The sequence below is a fragment of the Ooceraea biroi genome, chromosome 9, assembly GCF_003672135.1.
Source record: "Ooceraea biroi isolate clonal line C1 chromosome 9, Obir_v5.4, whole genome shotgun sequence".
Classification (NCBI taxonomy): Eukaryota; Metazoa; Arthropoda; class Insecta; order Hymenoptera; family Formicidae; genus Ooceraea; species Ooceraea biroi.
Genome location: NC_039514.1, coordinates 7521294 through 7541999, shown reverse-complemented (window position 1 = coordinate 7541999; position 20706 = coordinate 7521294). Strand labels below are relative to the sequence as shown.

Genomic DNA, 20706 nt, shown 5'->3' with positions numbered 1-20706 from the left:
ACAGGCGCCGCGACGCCGGCCGACGACAAACTGCAGATCGGGACCATTAACTGGCGTCTTCCAGGAATACTCTTGGAGATGCACTCCGCTAAGCGAATCGTGATTAATGGGAGGATGACAAATATGCGGGATCTGATTAAGAAAGATGACAAATGACCGATCAATGGATCATGATCATAGTCAGCTGCTTTCCTGCCAGGAACTGTGAAATAAATAATTTCATGCGCTTATTAAAATTAATTTAATGCCGAGGACGAAAGGCTCTGGGGCTGCCTTGAATTTGCGAGTCGCGCATAAGACGAAATAAATATTGCAACAGAGGTTTGCGGAGATGTTGGCATTTTACTGTGCATCGGAGAAATAATAAAAAAAAGAATTCATAAATTCGCTCCCGTCGCATGACGGATAACGGAAGAAGAGTACGTCGGTAAAAATAGCCGTTGTCGTGGGCCGCGAGATGCTGCACTCTCGTTGATGGTTCGTCGGCACGACGGTTCGAGTTATCTCACGAAGCTCAAGCCACAATCCGGTACAAACGGTTCCCGCGTTTATCGGCAGCCTTTGTTCCTTTACAGCGGCGGATACAGCTTTTATCGGAGCCATGCGTTGGTGCACTCGACAGTTCCTTCCTTTCCAACCACCTCGACCTGCTCGCGACGTCGCCTGGACGCCTCCGGACAACCGCTAAACAACCAGTTAAAGACCCGCAACAGAACTGGTTTCGCCCGATCTGGAGAACATTATTCGTAATTACGCGAATCATTCGGCGTTCCCCCGAAATTAACTTGCGTCTAGCTGCCGCGATGATTATTATAATCGATCACAATATCTGCTTAATAAGCGCTCCCGATGCGCTCTTGCATTTTAAACGTCGCGATTAAATGTTCATGTGAAAGCCATCACGGAGAGTTTTATCGGTACACGAGATATCGCATCAAGAATGTAATGAACGCTGTTGCACAATTGAAAAAACATAAATTGCGATCTATTATATTATATTATAATTTATATTGGGGAGGAGGATAATAATTGCTTGAAATTTTTTCCTCTTTTTAATTAAATTCTTCGTCTATTTTAATTTCTTTGCCAAGTTCTGATAACGTGCAATCACACAGAATCGTTGTTACCTACTTTTTATAATCGGCGCATTCTCGTAAGAACAATCGTCGACAATTTTCTTCATGCTGAGAAGAAATCGATGATTTTCTCTTTGAAGTCTCTCGTACGAATCGCGTGTTGTCAACGCTTCTCCTGTATTGTAAAATTGTCATGATCTATTTCTGCCACTTGACGTAAGAAGCAAAATATATTAAAATTACCATAATAAGGATCCGCTAGTTGCTTGCTTAGGATGCTTGACGTGCAATTCCTTCTTGATTGACGTTGAACGGTACTTGTAACTTTCTCGTGCTCCTAAAAGATACGATGATATTTTAATATTACAAATTATGAAATGCTTAATGTTATATTAAAGTATTATTATAATAATACATAATGATTTATTCAGAATTTGTAATAATTTGTATTAAAAATTAATAATTCTTCGGAATTTCTGAGGAAGTCTTACAAAGCCTTGCATTTTTAATTGCAGATTAATATTGGGTCATTAAGTATGAAACTGTAAAAATGTAAAAGCGCCATCTTTAACATTTGTTATCTCAAATTTGGCGCCAGACGTCAGTATCAGGTTAGGTTAGTGTGATAGATGTATGTTCGCTCTTCAAACGTCATATTTGTTTGTTCAAATATCTTCATTAGTTTTATTGGTGGATTCTTTTTTATAGAACTATGGAAAAGTCCAAAATTCGTGTGATTTATGAATATGAGTTCCGCCGTGGAACCACAGTGTCGGAGACAGCTCGTAATATCAACGCTGTATTTGGTGAAGGTTCAACTACTAAAGCAACGGTGGGCAATTGGTTCAAAAACTTCAGAGATGGAGATTTCAGCCTCGCTAATGAGCCACGTGGAAGACCAAAGACGAAGGTGGATAATGATCACTTGAGAGCCGTAGTAGAGTCCGATCCATCTCAAAGTACACGTGAATTGGCATCGATATTCAATGTTTCCATACCCACCATATTGGTTCATTTAGCTGCAATTGGTAAGATAAAGAAGTTGGACAAATGGGTCCCGCACGAATTGACCGATGCGCAGCAGGCGCAACGTCTAGAGGCTTCCCTTTCTTTGCTTTCCCATCACAAAAATGGATCTTTTTTTAATCGAATTGTGACCTGCGATGAAAAGTGGATACTCTACGACAATCGTAAACGCTCACATCAGTGGTTGAACGCTGATGAACCACCGAGACATCACGCGAAACCCAACATTACACAGAAGAAGCTTATGGTGACTGTTTGGTGGTCCAGGTCAGGTGTTATCTACTACAACTTTATGAAACCTGGTACATCGATAACGGCTGAAGTATATTGCAAGCAACTGGACGAAATGATGCAACAACTTGCTATTAAACAACCGAAATTGGTCAATCGGTCAATGCCAATCCTGTTGCATGATAATGCTCGACCGCACACTGCACGACTGACCGTGGCAAAGCTACAGGAGTTGGAATTGGAAACTCTCCGTCATCCACCATATTCACCAGATCTATCACCTACCGACTATCACTTCTTCCGGAATTTGGACAACTTGTTGGTGGGAAAATTGTTCAATTCTCAACAGGCAGTCGAAACAGCCTTCCGCGACTTCATCGATTCCCGTACTCCTGGCTTCTATAGTAGAGGCATAGACCAACTACCACTAAAATGGCAGAAGTGTGTAGATAACATGGGCGCATACTTCGATTGAAAATAAATCATGTCCATGTGCCAAAAAATGCAAAAGTTTATGTTCTATTTGTAAAGTTTCATACTTAATGACCCAATATATAGCGTTTTATACATCACCTACCGTATCGCTCACATTTTGTCTTCTCCGCAAGTCTTTATCAGTTTTGTCAAAATTGCTCGCACTCATCTCTTGCTTTTCTAATGTACGTGAAACAATCTGGAATTTCCTGCAAAATTAAGATAGCATTTTAAGATTACATGGCATTTGTGTAAAATGCATTTTTTCTTGTTATCAATATTTATTGTAACTTACTTGTTCGGAGGATAAATGAAATCAATTTTTTCCGAATTATCTGAAACTTGTGTCATCGGTGATCGGGTCGAACACTTATTGATAAAACTGCAATCTGAATGTTCACTATTCTTGCGCATTGCTATGCTATTTACGCTACCTTCATTAGTAATTTCTAGATCCGCTTTTTTAAGCGAAGGAGATTCAATTTCCTATAATAACAATTTTAATCATAAACAAATTTTGTTTCTGATTCAACACGTCTACAATAGCAGATCAAAAATCTTAATAATAATTGTAATAATAATAAATAATAATAATTAAATATTCAAATATTTATATTGGCATTCTTACAATAGTTTTTAAAGGGTAGTCAGCTTCAATGAATCCTTCTGGTCGCAAATCGATGTCATCTTTCAAGCTATTTGTCATATCATATTTCGTGTTTAGACTGATATCCTGCGTGACTACTACATTATCTCTTCCACATTTTTTTGTTGCTTCCATTTGTCGCCATCTCTCCCTGTAAACATTAATTTATACATATTTTTATTAAATACAAGATATGCATATATTTTTTTATTGTCAAATTGCATGCTTCATCATTTTCATGTGTCGCCTAAATCGTTTTAAGACCAACACATGATGTCAAGCATGCGATTTGACGATGTCTCTCTGATCTCTCTGATGCGTCGGAATGCTTGCATAATGCACGATAAACGCAGGAATGCTCTGATTCCGTAGAGAGAATCTGGCAACGTATTTCCATGCACATAAGTTCACGCGTTCGAGAGACGAAATGCACGTACGCGGTTGGTGTTATCGTTGCACCGGATTCCGACGATACGTCCTTGATGGCTGCATTTCGGTGATGATGACTGTGTAATCGGTGACGTTCGTGTTCCCCGTCGATGCTCCGCTTCGTGCGGGATTTCCTCCACTGCTGCTTTCTGCGAGACTCTTTACTCGTACTTTAAAGCGTTCGATGCATAATGAGACCGCGCATTCCTGGGGCGCTCTTATCGTTCTTTCATAAATTACTGTGTCGAACGGACGTGAAATAAAAGTGACCGAATATTTCGAAATTGCAAACGGAAAATACTGACCTCATAGATCTGTGGCCATGAATATTTATTTTATCTGCGCATTTCTGTCCACGACCGTTCGCATTTTCCTTGAATAACTTTCCACATTGCTTTTGTATTCTTGGTTCTTTATTTTTATCGTCTTGGTCTCCTGCCATTATGTGCTCGTATTTAATCTCGGTTATGCTTAAAACAGACTTCAACCCATCTGCGATGAAATCGATCAAAGCGCAACACACTCGTCGAGCATCTAAAATCGACGTAATCGATTTCTTTTTATATACACTAGTGAATAAAAATGAGCAAACAGAGTTTTTAAAAATTTCTTACGGACAAACTGTATCGTTTTTAATTTAGAATACGTCACTATCACTTTCGAAACAAATCCCGGTTGCTACATAAAAAATGATGATTAATTCACGGTATCTCGACGACACAAGCCGCCGTAATTTATAATTAGAAAATACTCTTGTGAGACGCGGCATTACGTAAGTCTCCTAATCGCGTTGAAAAATTAAGTAAGTACGAAAACTAAGAAGTCGCCGATGAAAAGCTCTCTCTTCCTCTCCTTTCACCGGAATGAATTTTTCCTCCCTGCTACTCACGCGAACGTGACTTGGGCACGTAATATAAAACGACGGCGCACAGCATTAACGCGATTAACGACAGGCGCTTCAGGTAGGTGATCCACTCGAGCACGTGTAATGTCACGTCCGAATAACCTGGCGACCAAAGGAGGAAGTCATTTTCGACGAGACGAGACGAGACGAGACGCTTTCTCTTACCGTATCCGCCCCGCGATCCGGCGGACGCGCGCCGCGCGGCGACGAGCGCGACGACGAGCACTGCGGATTTCATGGTTCGGTGCCGGGCGATGCGCTCAATAGCGCCTGAGCGCTATTTTCCCATACTCCAGTCGTTGATCACGCCGACTGAATTTCCGAGGGAAAATGAAGAGCGAAGGACGAGACGATCAAAGTGACGACGCATCTTGCGAGGCGATGCTCGTCGCGAGACACCGTAAGAGGCAGTTTCACTCCGTTTTCAGCGCTTCCAATTACGCCTGCCGACGGCTAATTATGCCTTAATCACGCTTGATAATCGCAGCCGATGCGACGATTACGCAGCAAATTGCGCAGCAAATTCACATGGGATTTTCTCGCCTCGCAATTATCGCGAATAACGTGACGTCGATGTAACGTGCGTTTATAATATAAACTTTATATCTTATAATCTTTTATTATATGCTCTGTGAGTACTTTACAATATAATACAAAGGAAACAAGTGTCATGTGTATCGATCGAGATCGCTACGATCTAAGGGAGGGAGGGTGGGGGTTACGCGCACGTGGTGCACGCGCGAGTCCGGTGTGCGACCGGGGTGGCCGGGTAGGCACAGCGTGCGCAAGCAGGGGGGAAACTATCACGCACTACCCGCTAAATAGAGTGGCTCACTAAAGCGGCGTCGCTCCCCCGCGACTTCCGCTCCGCCAGGGGAGCCCGAGGGAGGGATTGCGGCAGGAGCGACGCAGCGACCTACGATATGCGAGTTACCTAAGTAAGAACACGACTTAAAGATACGCTTTACGAAATACTGTTCACTCCGAATTGCGCGTGAATCCTAAATTAAGCGCGGCAGGATCTAGGGTGAAGGATCCGCCTAGGGGAGGGGGGAGGAGATGGCTGCCCGACGACAACCCCATATGACAGTGTGTTAATTGATAACAAGAAAGAAAAAGAAAGAGAGAGAGAGAATACTGTAACGTATCAGGTGTGTGTACATGTCTGAACGACGAATTCTGTTCGCGCGATCGTGCGATCGATCCCCGCGAATTCTGGGGTTTCGAGGGGTGGGAGTGTATGTACGATTGCTTGCGAAACTGCGCTACGTCGAAAATATCGGGGGCAAATGCCAGTGTTCGCTGGATCAAGCAAGTTCATGCGGAATAACGTAATATACGTAATGTGCTGACATAATAATATAATATTATGTAATAGAATAAAGAACAAGGTATATATATATATATATATATATAATAATAATATAATAATAATTAATAATAATAATGATATAATAGTAATGTGACTCGTACGCGCGTACGTGCAGCCATTAGCGAGAGCAGCATTTACGTTTTGCATTCTCAGGAGAAGCAAGAAATTTAAGTGATTCGTTATCCGATTTAATAAGAGTATCTCGAATCGAATAAGTAATTAATCGGTGCAGATACGCGCGTACGACAACGCAAATGAACGACTTTATACACGGAGGGTGAGGAGGGACGCGTCTTGATGCGCGCGACGAGAATGACGACGATGAGGTGACGCGCACCATCGAACCCGGAAGCTAAAGCATCGACGAAATTGAAAACTTTTTACTTCAAACAAACATTTTCCAATTAAAATCGAAATTAAGCGATGACAGTTGTGCGTCATTCATGTATGAAGTTTTAGTGTAGTCTCCCGGGAGAACGCGTTTGTGTCTACGTTTATTGTCGTCAGAAAGTTCAGGGAAGCTAATGCGGCTGACTAAAAGCGCGATCGACTTGCTCTGGGCTCGATGGTCCGCGAGAGGAATAACCGAATTGGTACAACGAAGTCGCGGCAGCTCGCAGCTTTACGCGAAGTATCTCGCCTTCATTTTGTTGACGGCGTTCGTGAGGTGGGTCATCTCGGTGTTGAGCTGGGCCAGCAGATCCTCCAACCTGTCGACGCTGTCGAGGACCTCGACGCGTTGCGTATGAGGATTGAATCGCACCTCGAACGGCCGGCTCATGGTTGCCACCTGCGACAGAGAAATTCAAGATTCATCATTAGACTCGTTTGGCAAAACGAGAAATTCCAGAAAGAATATGAAATTCGTCAGTTTCGAGCTTCTGAACAAGCGAGCAATAGCGAAATTCGAAAACCTTAGAAGATCCGAAAGACATTCATCCCTTTCGTAAATTATTAGGGGTGTGATTTAGTTTTGAGGGTTTTTTTTGCTCAAAAACGCATGTATTTAAGTATGATAATGAATGAATACCTTAATCAAAATATTTTCCTTCGTTTTCTATAATTTTTTCCCATCTTTCTGGCAAGAGATGGATTCTACGACGATAAAATGACTCTTCTTTTCAGTTGATCCATTCGTCCACGAATTTTCGCACTTCTTCGAAATTATGAAAGTGTGTATCCTCTAAAGCGTGTTGCAACAAATAATAATCGCACGGAGCAATGTCCGGAGAATACGCGGGGTGCGGTAAGACTTGCCATTCAAGCTCTAACAGTGTTTGTTTCACTGATAACGCAACGTCAGGTCGAGCGTTGTCACGAAGAAGAATCACTTTCCGTCGTTTACTCGCAATTGGTGGTCGTTTTTGGTCCAATGCTTGCTTCAACTTGTACGATTGGTGTCGATAACGATCAGCCGTGACAGTCTCGTGCGGATTTAACAGCTCATAGTACACTATCCCACCAAATATACAGAGCATTACTTTTGAACCGTCAATATTGCGTCTCGGAGTGGATGTTGATGGTTCGCCTGGACCCACCCATGATTTTCTGCGTTTCGGATTATCAAAATAGATCCACTTTTCATCCCCAGTAACAATCCGAGACAAAAGACTCTTCTTTTTTTGCCTGGCGATCAACGAAATGCAAATGTTCAACCGGTTCGCAATGGCACTTTCCGATAATTCATGTCAAACCCATTTCCCTTCTTTCTGAATTTTTCCCATTTCATGTAAATGTTTGGTAACTGTTGTACGATCAACATTTAATGCTCTGGCAAGTTCTGAAGTGGATTGTGTTGGATTTTCGTCCAATAATGCTTGGAAATCTGCATTTTCAAGCTTTCGTGGTTGTTCCGAGCGTTCTTTGTCCTTCACATCAGTATCACCACTTTTAAAGCGTCTAAACCAGTATTCACACGTCTTAATTGATGGGGCAGAATCACCATAAATTTCCGCAAGAATTCTATAACCGTCAGCCACAGTTTTCTTTTGATTAAAAAACAAAAGCAACGCATGTCGAAAACGCTGTTTCGGAAGTTGCATTTTTACGATGATATAAACACGACTGTTATTGCATCTATTGCTATAATGCTACTAAATGTGATGGATAATGTCAAGACTGTAAGAAACAACAGTTATCGGAAAGAGCTATTGGAACAAACTGACACTACAGCCATCTGTTGCAAAACCCTCAAAACTAAATCACACTCCTAATAATTCAAAATTCTCTCGTTTAAACGAAGAAGATGGAAGCGACAGGCGCTTTTCGTACTTACCCAACGACGGAATTTCTCCTTAGCATCCTCGAAGCTCTCGGCCACGTAATAGATCGGCTGGTACTCCTGATCCTGATACTTTTGCAGAGCGGTGGTTGTCGGGTCGAAAGCTCGGTGCTCGCACTTGTCACTCAACGCGTGCAGGAGTTCACCGTAAGCCGAGAGCAAGCCGGCGCCGTAGGCCTTGACCTCTGGCCCTTCCTTGCAGAGACCGAACTCGACTGTGAACCAGTAGATGGTCGACAGCTTCTCGATCTCCTCGTCCGAGGCGCCGAGCGACGCCAGACCGATCTCCTGCGAGAACTGGGCGAAGCTGGGATCAGCCAGGAGCGGCATGTGGCCCAGGAGCTCGTGAATGCAGTCTCTGCAAACGGGAAGAACCCCGAGTTGAAAACTTGAACTTGAGGCTGATGCCTCGCGCTCGTTCCGCGTTTAAATTTATCGCTCGCTTCGTCAATCGCGAGGATCCTCGATCTTAATTTAATGCGATTTGCTGCGAGCGCTCGATACAGCGCGAGGGACTCTAAGCGCATTAAATAAAAGTCGGAAGAATCAATTGAGATGATGCGTCGTCAGATGAATGGACGCGAATCGAATTGAAGGGTGAATGCGAAGGGTGAGGAGGACTCGAGGAGCCGCTCCAGTCTCGCAATCTGCGAAGCTATTATATCTGCGAGGCACCTGGAAATCGTACCGGACACGGGCGCTCACTGCGCGGAGGAACGAGTTCGCAAGTGCGGAACTCAGTTATCAACGCCATCGCGTCGTTAAAAGCCAATTAGAGTTCCATTACGAGCTTAGAGAGGCGCGGTAATTCCATTATCATCGTTCCCTGTGTACCGGGTGCAGGCTCGCGTCATAACGCAATATCGATTGCCCCGCAGTTTGACACGAAGGGCCCCGGTCCCGGAGCCCTTTGCGACCTTTCCAATACACAATTTTTAAGACGTTTCCGTAACTTCTGCCCCAACACGATAGTTTATCGAGTTCTCGGTAGAATATGCTCTAATTAATCCTGCGCGATACTTTCCACGTGCAACGTTATCTCTCATTATTAAATTATGAAAATTTTTGGATAACTTGTATGTGTTACATTCGATTTATATATTCATCTATGTTTTAGACGAATGATTTTAAATAAATAATTTCTAGTAATTTAAAATAAATATTTTCTAGGAAAAGAATAAATCGCGACGATTTATTACAACGATTTTGATATTATCTTGCAATCCAAAAGTGCTTGACGAAAATAGAAGACAAATAATTCTGAGATACTCACGGTTCAGGAGTATGGTACGGGCTGTTGATGTGGCGGACATATTGGGTGCTCTGGAATACCCTGAAGGCAAGGCTGGACAGGAAGTCCCGCGCCGTCAGGAGACCAGCTGCCGGCCGCAGGGTGAATCCCGTGTTCTTCTTCAGGAAATCGCTCACCTCCTGCAACTGCGGTATACGATGGGACTCGAAGATCCTCTCCTCCTGCAGTTTCTTGAAGACCCTCTGGTACTCCACGCACGCGTGCTTCGGTACCAGGTCCAGCACGGTGTTGAAGACGCGCGACCAGGTCTCGTTCTCCGTCTCGGTGTACGGGATACTCGGTATCGGGTCGCCGTACTTGTAGGCGAAGGCAATCTCAGCAATGACCTTGCGGCGAGCACGGTACTCCTTGTCAGCAAAGCCTGGGTGGTTCATGTCGAGTTCCGGCTCGTACTTGGTCATCAGGTGGTTGCAGTGGTCGAGGTCAGACGCGTGACGCGGGAACCATGGATCTTTGATGCTGACGGAGTTGTCGGCCAGCAGGGTCACGCCGTCCAGGGCCGAACTCTGACGCAGATTCCGGATGAGCTGCAGCAGGCTCTGCCTGCTCATGTCGATCTTGACGAGCACTTCGAACTGCAGACCCTCCTTCTTGGAGGGCCGCGACTCCACGTGGGTGATCGCGCCCTTGAAGTTCTCGATGGTCTTCAGGATTCGACCTAGAGAACCAATGCCCTCCCGCAGCCTCAGTACCAATGCCGCTTTCTGCACGCTGTGCTCGCTTTCCGGCGACTCCGCAATCGTCTTTGCCAGCACCACTTCCTCCTCGGTGAGTCCGGCATCTGCGGAAAGCATTCATCATTTAATTTTGCTTGACGGTCGGGAATCGTTCCAGATGAGCTCGAATTATTTAGGTAATCGTCGTTGAAAGTGTTCTCGAGAGAAAGACGTTTTACCGGAATAATCGCGACGCTTGAGGAAACACGAGCGGAATCTCTTGACGATATGTGAGATGAGAGAAGCCCGAGCTCGGGAGAGTCGCGAATCATTGCTGGGACTCTCCTCTAGGACGCGACTTTCCGCGAGCGTCCTAAGTGACTTCCGCGGGCGGATAATAATAATCGGGCAATTTAGAGTCCATTTCCGCGTAGCACCCTGCCGGCAACGTCGTGAAACGTGGTCGCGGGGGTGTCGGAAAAGTGGCAAAAGTAGCCGTCATTGTCGCGGGTGCGGACGTGCCGGCAGGAGATGGGAGACGGAGAGTCGCGAAAAGGAGTAATCGTGTTACACGTTTACGGCGGTCGCTTGCGCGATCTCGATCTCGAGGAAAGGCACCGCTCTCCTGTGGTAATGCGATTCTAAATGCACAAAGCGGCACCCCGGCCGGCACGAGTCGGGGAAAGGGACGGAAAGAGCTCGCAGCCGTAATTCACCCCGAGTGTCGGCCGAGCACTCGCCCCAGGCCGCCTATGCGTCCTCGACAATGGCGGCTATTTCACCCTCCATTTACCGCCGACCTACTCTTCCACCAAGCTCGCCGTTCTCGCACACGCTGTTCACCACTTCCGCTTAAATCACGCGAAATTTCGCGACGCGACGACCGATCACGAAATGGAAGGCCGGACGTGGAAGAATCAGGAGTACGAGCGCAGAGATGGAAAGATCGAAGATAAAAGACCAGCACTTACCATCATCATCATCGTCATCCGGTTTCCCATCACTGTCCGACGATGCCTCCGCTTTCGCCTCTGGAAGTTACAAGCGGATTCGTGCTCATGCAACATTTATGAAAGTCGTTCTTGGATACTCGGCAGCAGACGCGTACTCTGAGAGACGACGCTCGATCCCGCGGCATCATGAACGTCATGAATAATTTTCGGACATCATCACGGTAGAAATATCACGTGCATTAACGATTTATTATTAAGGGGGGAACCTGCTTTAGAACGCTGAAAATAAGGTATATTTTACGAATTGTTTTTGGAGAAACTATACAGCGGATCATTATAAAACTTTTATGCATTTATTAGTACATGTTTAAAGATAAAAAAAATTATTTTTTGATTTGAATATATCGCTTGTAGAGGTCGTCCTGGAGAAATCTTAGTGCAGCCGCGTCGCCGGCATTGCAAATTGGTGAGCATTCTCCTGCCTCCGAATTTCGTCTAAACTGAAAAATTGAAAGATGTTCTCGTTATTTATGAATTCCCATCGTCGATGAACCAAAGAGAGAAGAAAACAGTTGAAAAGTGCCAAAATGGTGGAGCTTAGAACACAAAAGTACGATTTTTAGGCAAAGGTTTTGAACTTTTTCATGCAAAAATAATTGTTTAACTTAATGTTTTTATGAATATTAAAGGTTCATCGACGATGGGAATTCATAAATAACAAGAAAATATTTCAATTTTTCAGTTTGGATGAAATTTGGAGGCAGGAGAATGCTCATCAATTTACAATGCCTCCAGGACGACCTCTACAGGCGATATATTCAAATAAAAAAATAATTTTTTTATCTTTAAACATGTACTAATAAATGCATCAAAGTTTTATAATGATCCGCTGTATAGTTTCTCCAAAAAAAATTCGTAAAATTATACCTTATTTTCAACGTTCTAAAGCAGGCTCCCCCCTTAAGTGCCTATCGAAGATGCGTCTCGCCTGCCAATTATCCGAAGATTGTCATGAACTATACGTCATGTCCAAGTACAAACCTTCCTTCTTCGATGCGCAAATCAGTGACTCCACCTGCTCATCGTCACTCGATGAGACATCAACGTAATGCTCTCCCTGTCCCTGCTGCTCTTGACTACGAGTGATGGTCTGATCAGCATTCTTGTCTGCTCGATAACAAAGAAACGTGTCATGCAACATCGACAACATCGATATGCGACTGCTTGCCTCCAATTTCTTAAATATTATTTGTACATGTATCTTTAATGCAAAACCATTCTTTTATAACTATCTTTCAAACAGCAAATCATGAGTCACATCAAACACAAAAATGTTTCGTCTATTCTTCTCTCTATACATCGAACATTTACACATCAAGACGAGAAACAGAGAGGACCACAGAATAACTAACATTAAAAAGATTATGAAAATTATATTGAAAAATTGATCATGCCGAGGAATATTCGTGACACTCACCGTTCGCTCTCTGTCGAGCTTCCTCGAGTACGCTTTGCTTCGTCTGCTTGACGACCAAAGTCTCAAAACGGGCATCGTCTACGAGAGAACGTCGTCGCGCAGGATATCCATTCTGAAAGTAGAAAATAGAACATTTACAAAACTGTATATTATAATAAAATAAATCGTACTCGTGCATTAAAACTGTCCGCATAATTTCTCTACAACCGAACTTTTATTCATATTCAGACTATTCGTTCTCTGTTTCATTCGCGTATTTTACTGCTCGCACAAGCGCGAGGCTTAACTTGGAACTTTAAAGGGCGGATATCCTCTCGCCTTGATCAGCTCGGGTTCCGCTTTCCACAGCGCGCCCACGGCCACCTTTGACACGAAACGGAAATCCAGCCCGTCAGCAAGACTTAAGTCCGATAACGACCGAAAGGCGCGGAAATGAATTTTCGCGACATCCGCCGTCGCTGAGGCATCGGAAATGAATTAATTCCGGCAGTCTATGCGAAAGAAGCTCAAGCGATTCTCAGCCGGAGATAACGTGCAAATGTTGTTTCCCTCGTTATCACGCGACTGGCAATTTCGATTGACGCGATTGAAAAAATTTGCGGATACCGATACTCCCAATTACAAATTTTGACGCATTTTTCATCGGGAATCAAAAATCATTCAGGATTTCGGCGGCGTTGATCGAACAAGAATATCCTGCAAGCGAGAGTAGATACTGCTTGGCGAGGATGCACAAGCATGCGCTACCAATCATTCAAATTCCTGGCTATCGCGTATCCGAGAGTATCGGGCAGACCCAGTTTCTGCAACGGTCGGTCGGTCGGTTGGCACAGTTTAGAGAAAATGTTTAGCAATCCCTTAACGACGCATGTCGTAAAGTGGGCCAAGTACTTCGTCAGAATGGACGATGACTATACCGGGGAGTTGCGACACACGGCGTGTGTGAATCTTGTTCCGACGAATCGATTAAGACGGGGGAATTCATTAATTCCATCGTAAAGCTGTCTCGCTGTCGTCGCCCGTCTCTTTCTCTCTCTCTCTCGCTCCGTTTGCGAGTTGCAACCATTCACACGCGGATCTGACGAGTATACGCAAATGTCTGGTGATTAAGGTTTAAGATTAAGACAGGCCGCGGCACGAGAAAAGAGCCGAGCGAGCCTGATACGTGGGGAATAAAGGACGAGAACCTGGCGCGACGATAACGCGGCAAATAAACGACGCGAGCACACGATCGAGCAAACGGCAGATACCGTAGGAATGTTGCTTCCGACCTTGTGGAATCGCGCTGAAGATGCAGAAGAAACGACCTCGAGTCAGCGAGAGACCAGCAATTATCCGCCGCACAGCGAGAGAAGTCCAAAGACGAACAGGATCTCTTTTTCCACCTGGATCACCGAGCTCTACGTGCGTTAGTTGCTTCTCCGTCGAAAATTTCGACTTGTACTACTTGACTGTTATACCAGCGTCATTGACATGCGTTCCTGACATAGCGAACGTCGAGCAATTACGAGGCTAATACGAGATAATACCTCGCGGACGACGTATTCAAGGCTGATCGTTAGTTCAGCGTTATAATTACGCTCGCAAGGTTCGCTACTCGACTTACGCTCTGCTCGAGTTTTATTCGAGCGGATCTAGCTGCCAATTATAATAATTGCCGCTGACATATCTTATGATAATCAAATTCTAGCTCTCCAGTTTCTCGTCGATTTGTGTACGAAATCTCTTTGGAATTCGATAAGAATCAATGAAGACCAGAATGCGACAAACTACAGAGAATCTGAAATCTTCGAACGCTTTTTTTTCTTTTGCCAAAATTTACGATGTCTTCAAAAATGTTTCTCAAGAGATGTAATGGAAGATAGAACGATGGAAGTCCATCGAGGCAAATCCATCAGGTCCGTTTCCAGATTGAACATAAGAAGTAAAATTGCGACCGAAACACGCACCGCGCGTCAACGTGATTCTCTTCAGCCTGGGAAAGAAGAACGGTGCTCTTAAATAAAGTAATTAGCATAGCAAGAGATACTCGCATGCAGTGCTCGCACGCGAGTGGAAGGAGAGCCGCGAATGCATGCACTTCGAGCCTCCGAAGGCGAATAACGGGCGCAGCGCGTTCAGGGTCTCTCTCGCGTGTCCCTCTGCTTCTCATTCTGCCTCTCTCTCTCTCTCTCTCTCTCTTTTTGTCCCGCAACCGCTCGGCTACACAATCACTCCGCTCGCTCATATTTATAACATATTCATAATTATCATGCGCGCGAGGCCGGAGATCGATTTTGCAACGGCAACGACGACATAATCTCCCGCTCGGATACGGCCGATCGGCGGGAACAGTAGCGGCAGCCTCGACACCGAGAGAGGGTGGTGCTCCTTCGGATCTCGTTACACACCCTCAGAAAGGATTTTTGATAACAAGACGAAAACTATTCTTAACTAATTTAATCGTATTACAAGTATAAAAAATATGAAAATAAAACAATTTTTAATTTAAATCAGTAATTTCTATTCTTCTCTCTCGAATTAAATAACATTGTCTTACTGTCTCGAGACAAGAGTAACATGTACAAATTTATCCTTATATATTCTTGTATGTAGAATAATTTGATATTACCGCCACTTTATAGTAGGCTTTGTCGATGTCGACGCGTCATTTTCTCACAGTCGCTCGTCGACTCGGCTCCGTCCTTTATTCGGATAAAACGGCCAATATTTATGTGTTGCAATCGAAAATCGGGAAAGTGTTTCTGTTATTTACAATGAATAAGTGCAATGTAAGTAAGTATATACAATATACTTACTTGAGAAATAAGATTCGAGATAAGACATTTCCATATCTTTTGCACTTATTCATTGTAAATAACAGAAACACTTTCCCGATTTTCGATTGCAACACATAAATATTGGCCGTTTTGTGCAGATTCTACAAATTCTCTTAGAAGAATAGAATAAGATGTCTTTTAGATCTCACAATATTCTGAAATCAAGAATATTTTGAACTGGCTACAAATTTTTATCTAAATCCTTCTGAGAAAATTAATGAGATAGCACCAAAATTATTTAAATCTAGATTTTCGAATTTTCTATTCAAGATTAAAATATGTTTCTTTTCAATAATAAATATGATTGTCGCTATAGCGATCTTATTTTATGATAGATTAAAGAGTAATAGCATTAAGTCCAGAAATCTTTTCTGTGGGTGCATCGGCGGTAATTCTATCGCGAATTCGCCGGTCACTCTCTCTCTCTCTCTCTTTCTCTGATATTCTGCAAGTTCTGCATCAACACAAGATGATGATTGCCTGCAGCAGTGAGAAGAGCGACTTCTCATTGTCCGCGTGTCCATCCAGATCGATTGTGTCAGGATTCGGATGCAAATCAGAATTTTTCACGGGAGAGCAACGTGTAACTGACTTTACCGCAATTGGAAGAGCGAAAAAAATTCTTTCCGATGGTGAAGTTCGTTGATCGAGATTCGAGTGGTGAAACAAGCTTCTGATGTTGATCATTCAGACTGACCGGATGTCCGAAATGATGGAAACGCGAGACCGTCGCGGATACGCGGTGTCTGCGGTCTCGACGCGATCATAGGAAATTTACTCAAGGTCGGTTCACTTTTCACCCCGCGTGGCTGCTGCTCGCGCGATATAGTAGCTATCGATCGCGCATATAACTGATTCTGGATCTGATCCGGCGTGAGTGCACGCACGCGCTCGCGAGTTCCGTTCGAATGAGTCAGGTGCATCGTAACAGTCAGGAGAAGCTGGCACGCGCGCTTAATTCGGGATGCGACCAGATGCAATCGATCCTATTGGCATGGAATAGTAGAAGCCAGCGTGGCTTGCTACGTGCACGTTCGCCATTGCAAGCGAGACGGAGGAGGACATCGCTCGCCGGAATTGAAATCGCCGGAGATGCTTGGATGGGTGCTTTCCTCGCGGGGAAAACAAAAATACGAAAGACAAAAAAATAAGAAATTTTTGAATTCGGATTTCAGATTAATTAGCTAATTTCCGCATGAGCTTGGAAGGAAAGTGTGAGTGAAGTCGGAGCGAGCATTAAATACAAGTGAGCAATTAAATACATTGACGGTTCGATATAGAAATTGTAGCAACATGCACTTTATGCGTGTATGAACGCATATACATATATGTCTTTAAATTATAAAATAGACAACACGCTTGCTTCATACAACTGACTTCCCTCTTTCATTTCCCTCCTTCATGTACCTCCGAATTTCACTAATTGGTAAACCACGCAAATTAGCGATTCCGGTCGCCACGAGACATGCGGAGAAAGTGCAAGATTGACCAAGCTGTCGCCGGAGCTCGTGATGTATCCTCGTGTTTGTACAGACGGGTGCAAATTGTGCGGCGCTTAGAAGAAGTCCGGGTCCTCGGTCCCGGCACAATTCGGTCGCGAAGAAGAAAGCAACGGAAGTCCGAATCTAAATTCATCGTTCATCGGAGTGTTGATCTTCGCGTTATGTCGTCCAGGAGTATCGAGCTGTTGGATCACTCACGGTAACGGTACGATTCTAATGCAATCGTACGCGTTGAATTAATAATAATTCAACGCATACGATTGCATTAGAATCGTACCGTTAATTACCTACGCCGCGAAGCGAGTTCGCGATATATGCCGATGAATCTCGATCATTTCGAGGAATCACTCACGACCGGAGCGAAAGAGAGAGAAGCGACGATTACGGTGCGTCTTTAGCGCGTTTGCTGAGAGGTAAACGCGTTTATCGCATGAGAAATGAGGCATCGACGTCGGAATTACGATGATTCTCGGACGCAAAGCTCCGTATCGCATACGCAAACGGGAGGAGAAAAAAGCGAACGACCTCGTAAAAGCGCCGATTGCGAGCGGTCGTCGCGCGGACTCGCTTGAAAACGAGCAGAAACGGGATCGGCCTTGCGATCGCGACACTTTAGACGATCCCTCGTACGCGCGCGCACGCGCGACCGAGAGACGCTGGAAAAACGTTGCGGTAACCTCGGGAAAGTGACGATTAAAATCCATCATCCATCGTCGCGCGATCGCGAATACCGCCGGGCAACAATGTTACGCGAGGGAAGGCGCGACCAGCCTTGCGAGCTGCAATTAGCGTAGCAGACAAACGGATACGCGCGTGTACGGTATATTCGAAAAAAATATCGTTACGTGTACGAGTCTCGGCGGGGTACCAGCTGATGTGCTCGAGAGTACGGCTACGCAAAGACCATTGCACAGCCGTTCTCCAACAGAATAATTACGGGCCCGCGCGCGGGCCTTGCAGCGTGCGTTTCGCGTGAGGAAAAGAGATGAGACGGGAACCCGCGCAAAAACCCCTGTAAACGCGATTTCACGATGATCTACGGTGCGAAGATGGTTTCGCGAACTTGCGCAACGCTTGACCAGGAGAAAGAAGAACGCTATTTGTCTTGCGCGACGACAGGAAAGTGAATTCATGGCTCGTCGTGAGGATCACCGGTTTCTCCCATCCTCCGCGGCTTCCTCATGGTCGAAAACAGCTGGCTTATGACCGGCTGGCCATTTCCTCATGTGGTCTCGTAATCCTTATCGTGCCGTCGTCGTTATCGTATCATTCGACTCGTGTTGTTCGTCGGCTAAAGATTGAATTTTTCGCACGCGCCGAGTGCACGGTCTTGAGTGCGTCACCTGCCTCGCCGGCGATTCTCGAACTTATGCAAATTTATGTACACGAGACCTGCAGCCGGTCATTGAACGGAATTGTTCGCGGTATTAATACGATCGCGATTACTTCTGCTCGTCTGCTTGGGAGATTTTTTCTCTCTCTCTCTTTCTCATGCATTCTCTCAATCGAGGCTTCGAGATTTGCAACGGTCGAATAACCGTATCAGATATAGATACTCTAATATTAATTTATCATGCCGCGTGATGCAATTGGTAGATTTACGATAATTTATGTGTTATGCAAATATTGCAAATATTTAAGGCGACGTCAAGGATTCTGATTCGACGCCTTAGCTAAACAAACAACGCGAAAATGTCAGAATTCTGTTCGTATCCCGGGCGACCGGTTTTATAAATTTCGAATGTCCAATTGATTGACATTCGAAAACGCTCCGTCGCAAAAGATTCTAGCAGGCCCATGTAAATAATAACCTTGGCATAACACTGGACCTCGGATTAATATTGCGCAAATAAGCGGTGATAACGCGAAGCGTTATGTACTTTCTCTGCGCGAGGACTCTTCTCCGTTTCGGGCCTACGTGAGAATTTCACTCGCGTTGGCACTCGCGCCGGCTGTTAAAATTGAGAAAGAGCGGAACCGACACACATGCACCTTCAAGTGATTTTCTGACGCAATTTTTTCACCTATTTCGAAATGTATACCATTAGTCGAAAGAAAGAAGAAAGAGATCTCGGGAAGCTCAAGACTGCAGGAAGAATCGATCGTGTTTGTATAAGAAATCCAGCGCCGGAGCGCGCGCAAACCGCGCGGCTGCGATCGCGGAAAACACTCACTTTTGCGATAATGAATTGCATGCGTAATTTCGTGGTACGTAAGCGCAACATATTAATCTGTTGCGCATACATGTTAATAATCTAAGCTGTGCAGTTATCTCTACAATGTTTTTAAAAAGTGAAGATTCTCGCGAGAATCGCGAAATAATCTACGCGTCTAAACTGTCTTTTATCGTCGAATAAGTCAGAGATTTAAACGAACAACTGAAATCTTCTTGCGCTTACTTATGTTGAAGTCTTCTCGATTGAACCTGTTGCTCTTGACGCCGAAATACGGCAATGCTGTATCATTTCAACATAACATTTTTTTCACGGACAAGCTATATATGTCAGGTTCATTGAAAAACGCGACTCCTCGGTTGCAAAGATATGCAGACAAGAATTAAAGCGATATATTAAAATTCTTTCAACGTAATCTTATTAAACTTTTTATAAACTGTTCGTTTCTAAATTTATCTATATTCATCTATTTGTTCAAATTTGTTATGAATCGACCTTTTTAACTATCGACTTCGATAATGCTCGTCTTGGGTTTTCCAACAATTAGCCAGTTACTTTCTCCGAGTTTGGCCGATTCGGCCGATTTGAAAGCGGGACTTACCTCGATACTGTAAGACTTCTTGATAGCGAACATCTCGCGGTTCTTCTGGGCGGCTGCGACTGCCATTGTGTCTTCCTTGGTACTCCTCTTTCCTGACGGACTTCTCTGATAGCGATTAATCTCGGCGGTTTCTCTCGATGACGATCGATCGACTTGGACGTCTCTCAGTCGCCGGTTCTCGGCCTGATCAGCGCTCACTGATGAACGGTACGCAACGTGGCGAGAAAAAGGGGGTGCGTGCGAGCTCTTCACTGCCGTCTGCGAGAGATCACACGAGCGTGTTCTCCGTGATCCGTCAAGATCTGTTCGTCGCGCGTTCGTCGATCTGTTTTCCGCTTTTTACTATCACGGTTGCGTCTTCTTCTCGGCCTCGATCCGTCCGGCTGCTACGTCTCGATTGCGACGAGAAAACGACGGGAAGACGGGTGACTGCGACAACGACGAAGACGACGACGATAACGACGACGTACCTCTTACTACTTAAGTCCGCTTTGGACGGAGCGTACGAGCGAATGCGTCCACGGGGCGGATTGCCGCCGCATATAAACGTTGCCTCCCTTCACCGCCTGCTAATGCCGGGGTCAGGGGTGCCCCCACCCCGTCGTCGTTTCGGGTGGTCCATCGGCACAGCAGCCGTCGCTACCACCACCGCCGCCGCCACCACGGCTGCCTCCGTCGTCGTCAGCCGCTACCGCCGCCTCTCCAGCGCTGCTGTCATTCACGAAGATCACGAGGAACACGAGGTGGTTCCTCTGTTCTTGCGGAGGTGTCCT

At 44.9% G+C, this 20706-nt stretch overlaps 2 protein-coding genes across 4 annotated transcripts; both read right to left on the bottom strand.

Moving 5' to 3' along the window:
* Positions 1–325: 325 nt before the first annotated feature.
* On the bottom strand, positions 326–5309 carry LOC105279020. Of its 2 annotated transcripts, XM_026972265.1 has the most exons (10): positions 4952–5309; positions 4772–4888; positions 4188–4416; positions 3891–4052; positions 3436–3604; positions 3103–3293; positions 2911–3016; positions 1320–1413; positions 1132–1251; positions 326–730 (listed from the first exon to the last, which is right to left on the bottom strand). In XM_026972265.1, the coding sequence occupies exons 1-10, from the start codon at positions 5022–5024 to the stop codon at positions 591–593; spliced, it is 1401 nt and encodes a 466-aa protein (XP_026828066.1). In that variant the 5' UTR covers positions 5025–5309; the 3' UTR covers positions 326–590. The 2 variants fall into 2 exon arrangements, with proteins under 2 accessions (XP_026828066.1, XP_026828065.1); XM_026972264.1 differs by having other exon boundaries at positions 4772–5309.
* An 80-nt stretch (positions 5310–5389) lies between these two features.
* Positions 5390–20448, bottom strand: LOC105279021 (tyrosine 3-monooxygenase). 2 transcript variants are annotated; one of them, XM_011338545.2, is made up of 7 exons: positions 19934–20448; positions 12838–12949; positions 12402–12527; positions 11379–11438; positions 9713–10532; positions 8434–8797; positions 5390–6948 (listed from the first exon to the last, which is right to left on the bottom strand). In XM_011338545.2, the coding sequence occupies exons 1-7, from the start codon at positions 19997–19999 to the stop codon at positions 6781–6783; spliced, it is 1716 nt and encodes a 571-aa protein (XP_011336847.1). In that variant the 5' UTR covers positions 20000–20448; the 3' UTR covers positions 5390–6780. The 2 variants fall into 2 exon arrangements, with proteins under 2 accessions (XP_011336847.1, XP_011336849.1); XM_011338547.2 differs by lacking the exons at positions 11379–11438; positions 12402–12527.
* Positions 20449–20706: the final 258 nt, after the last annotated feature.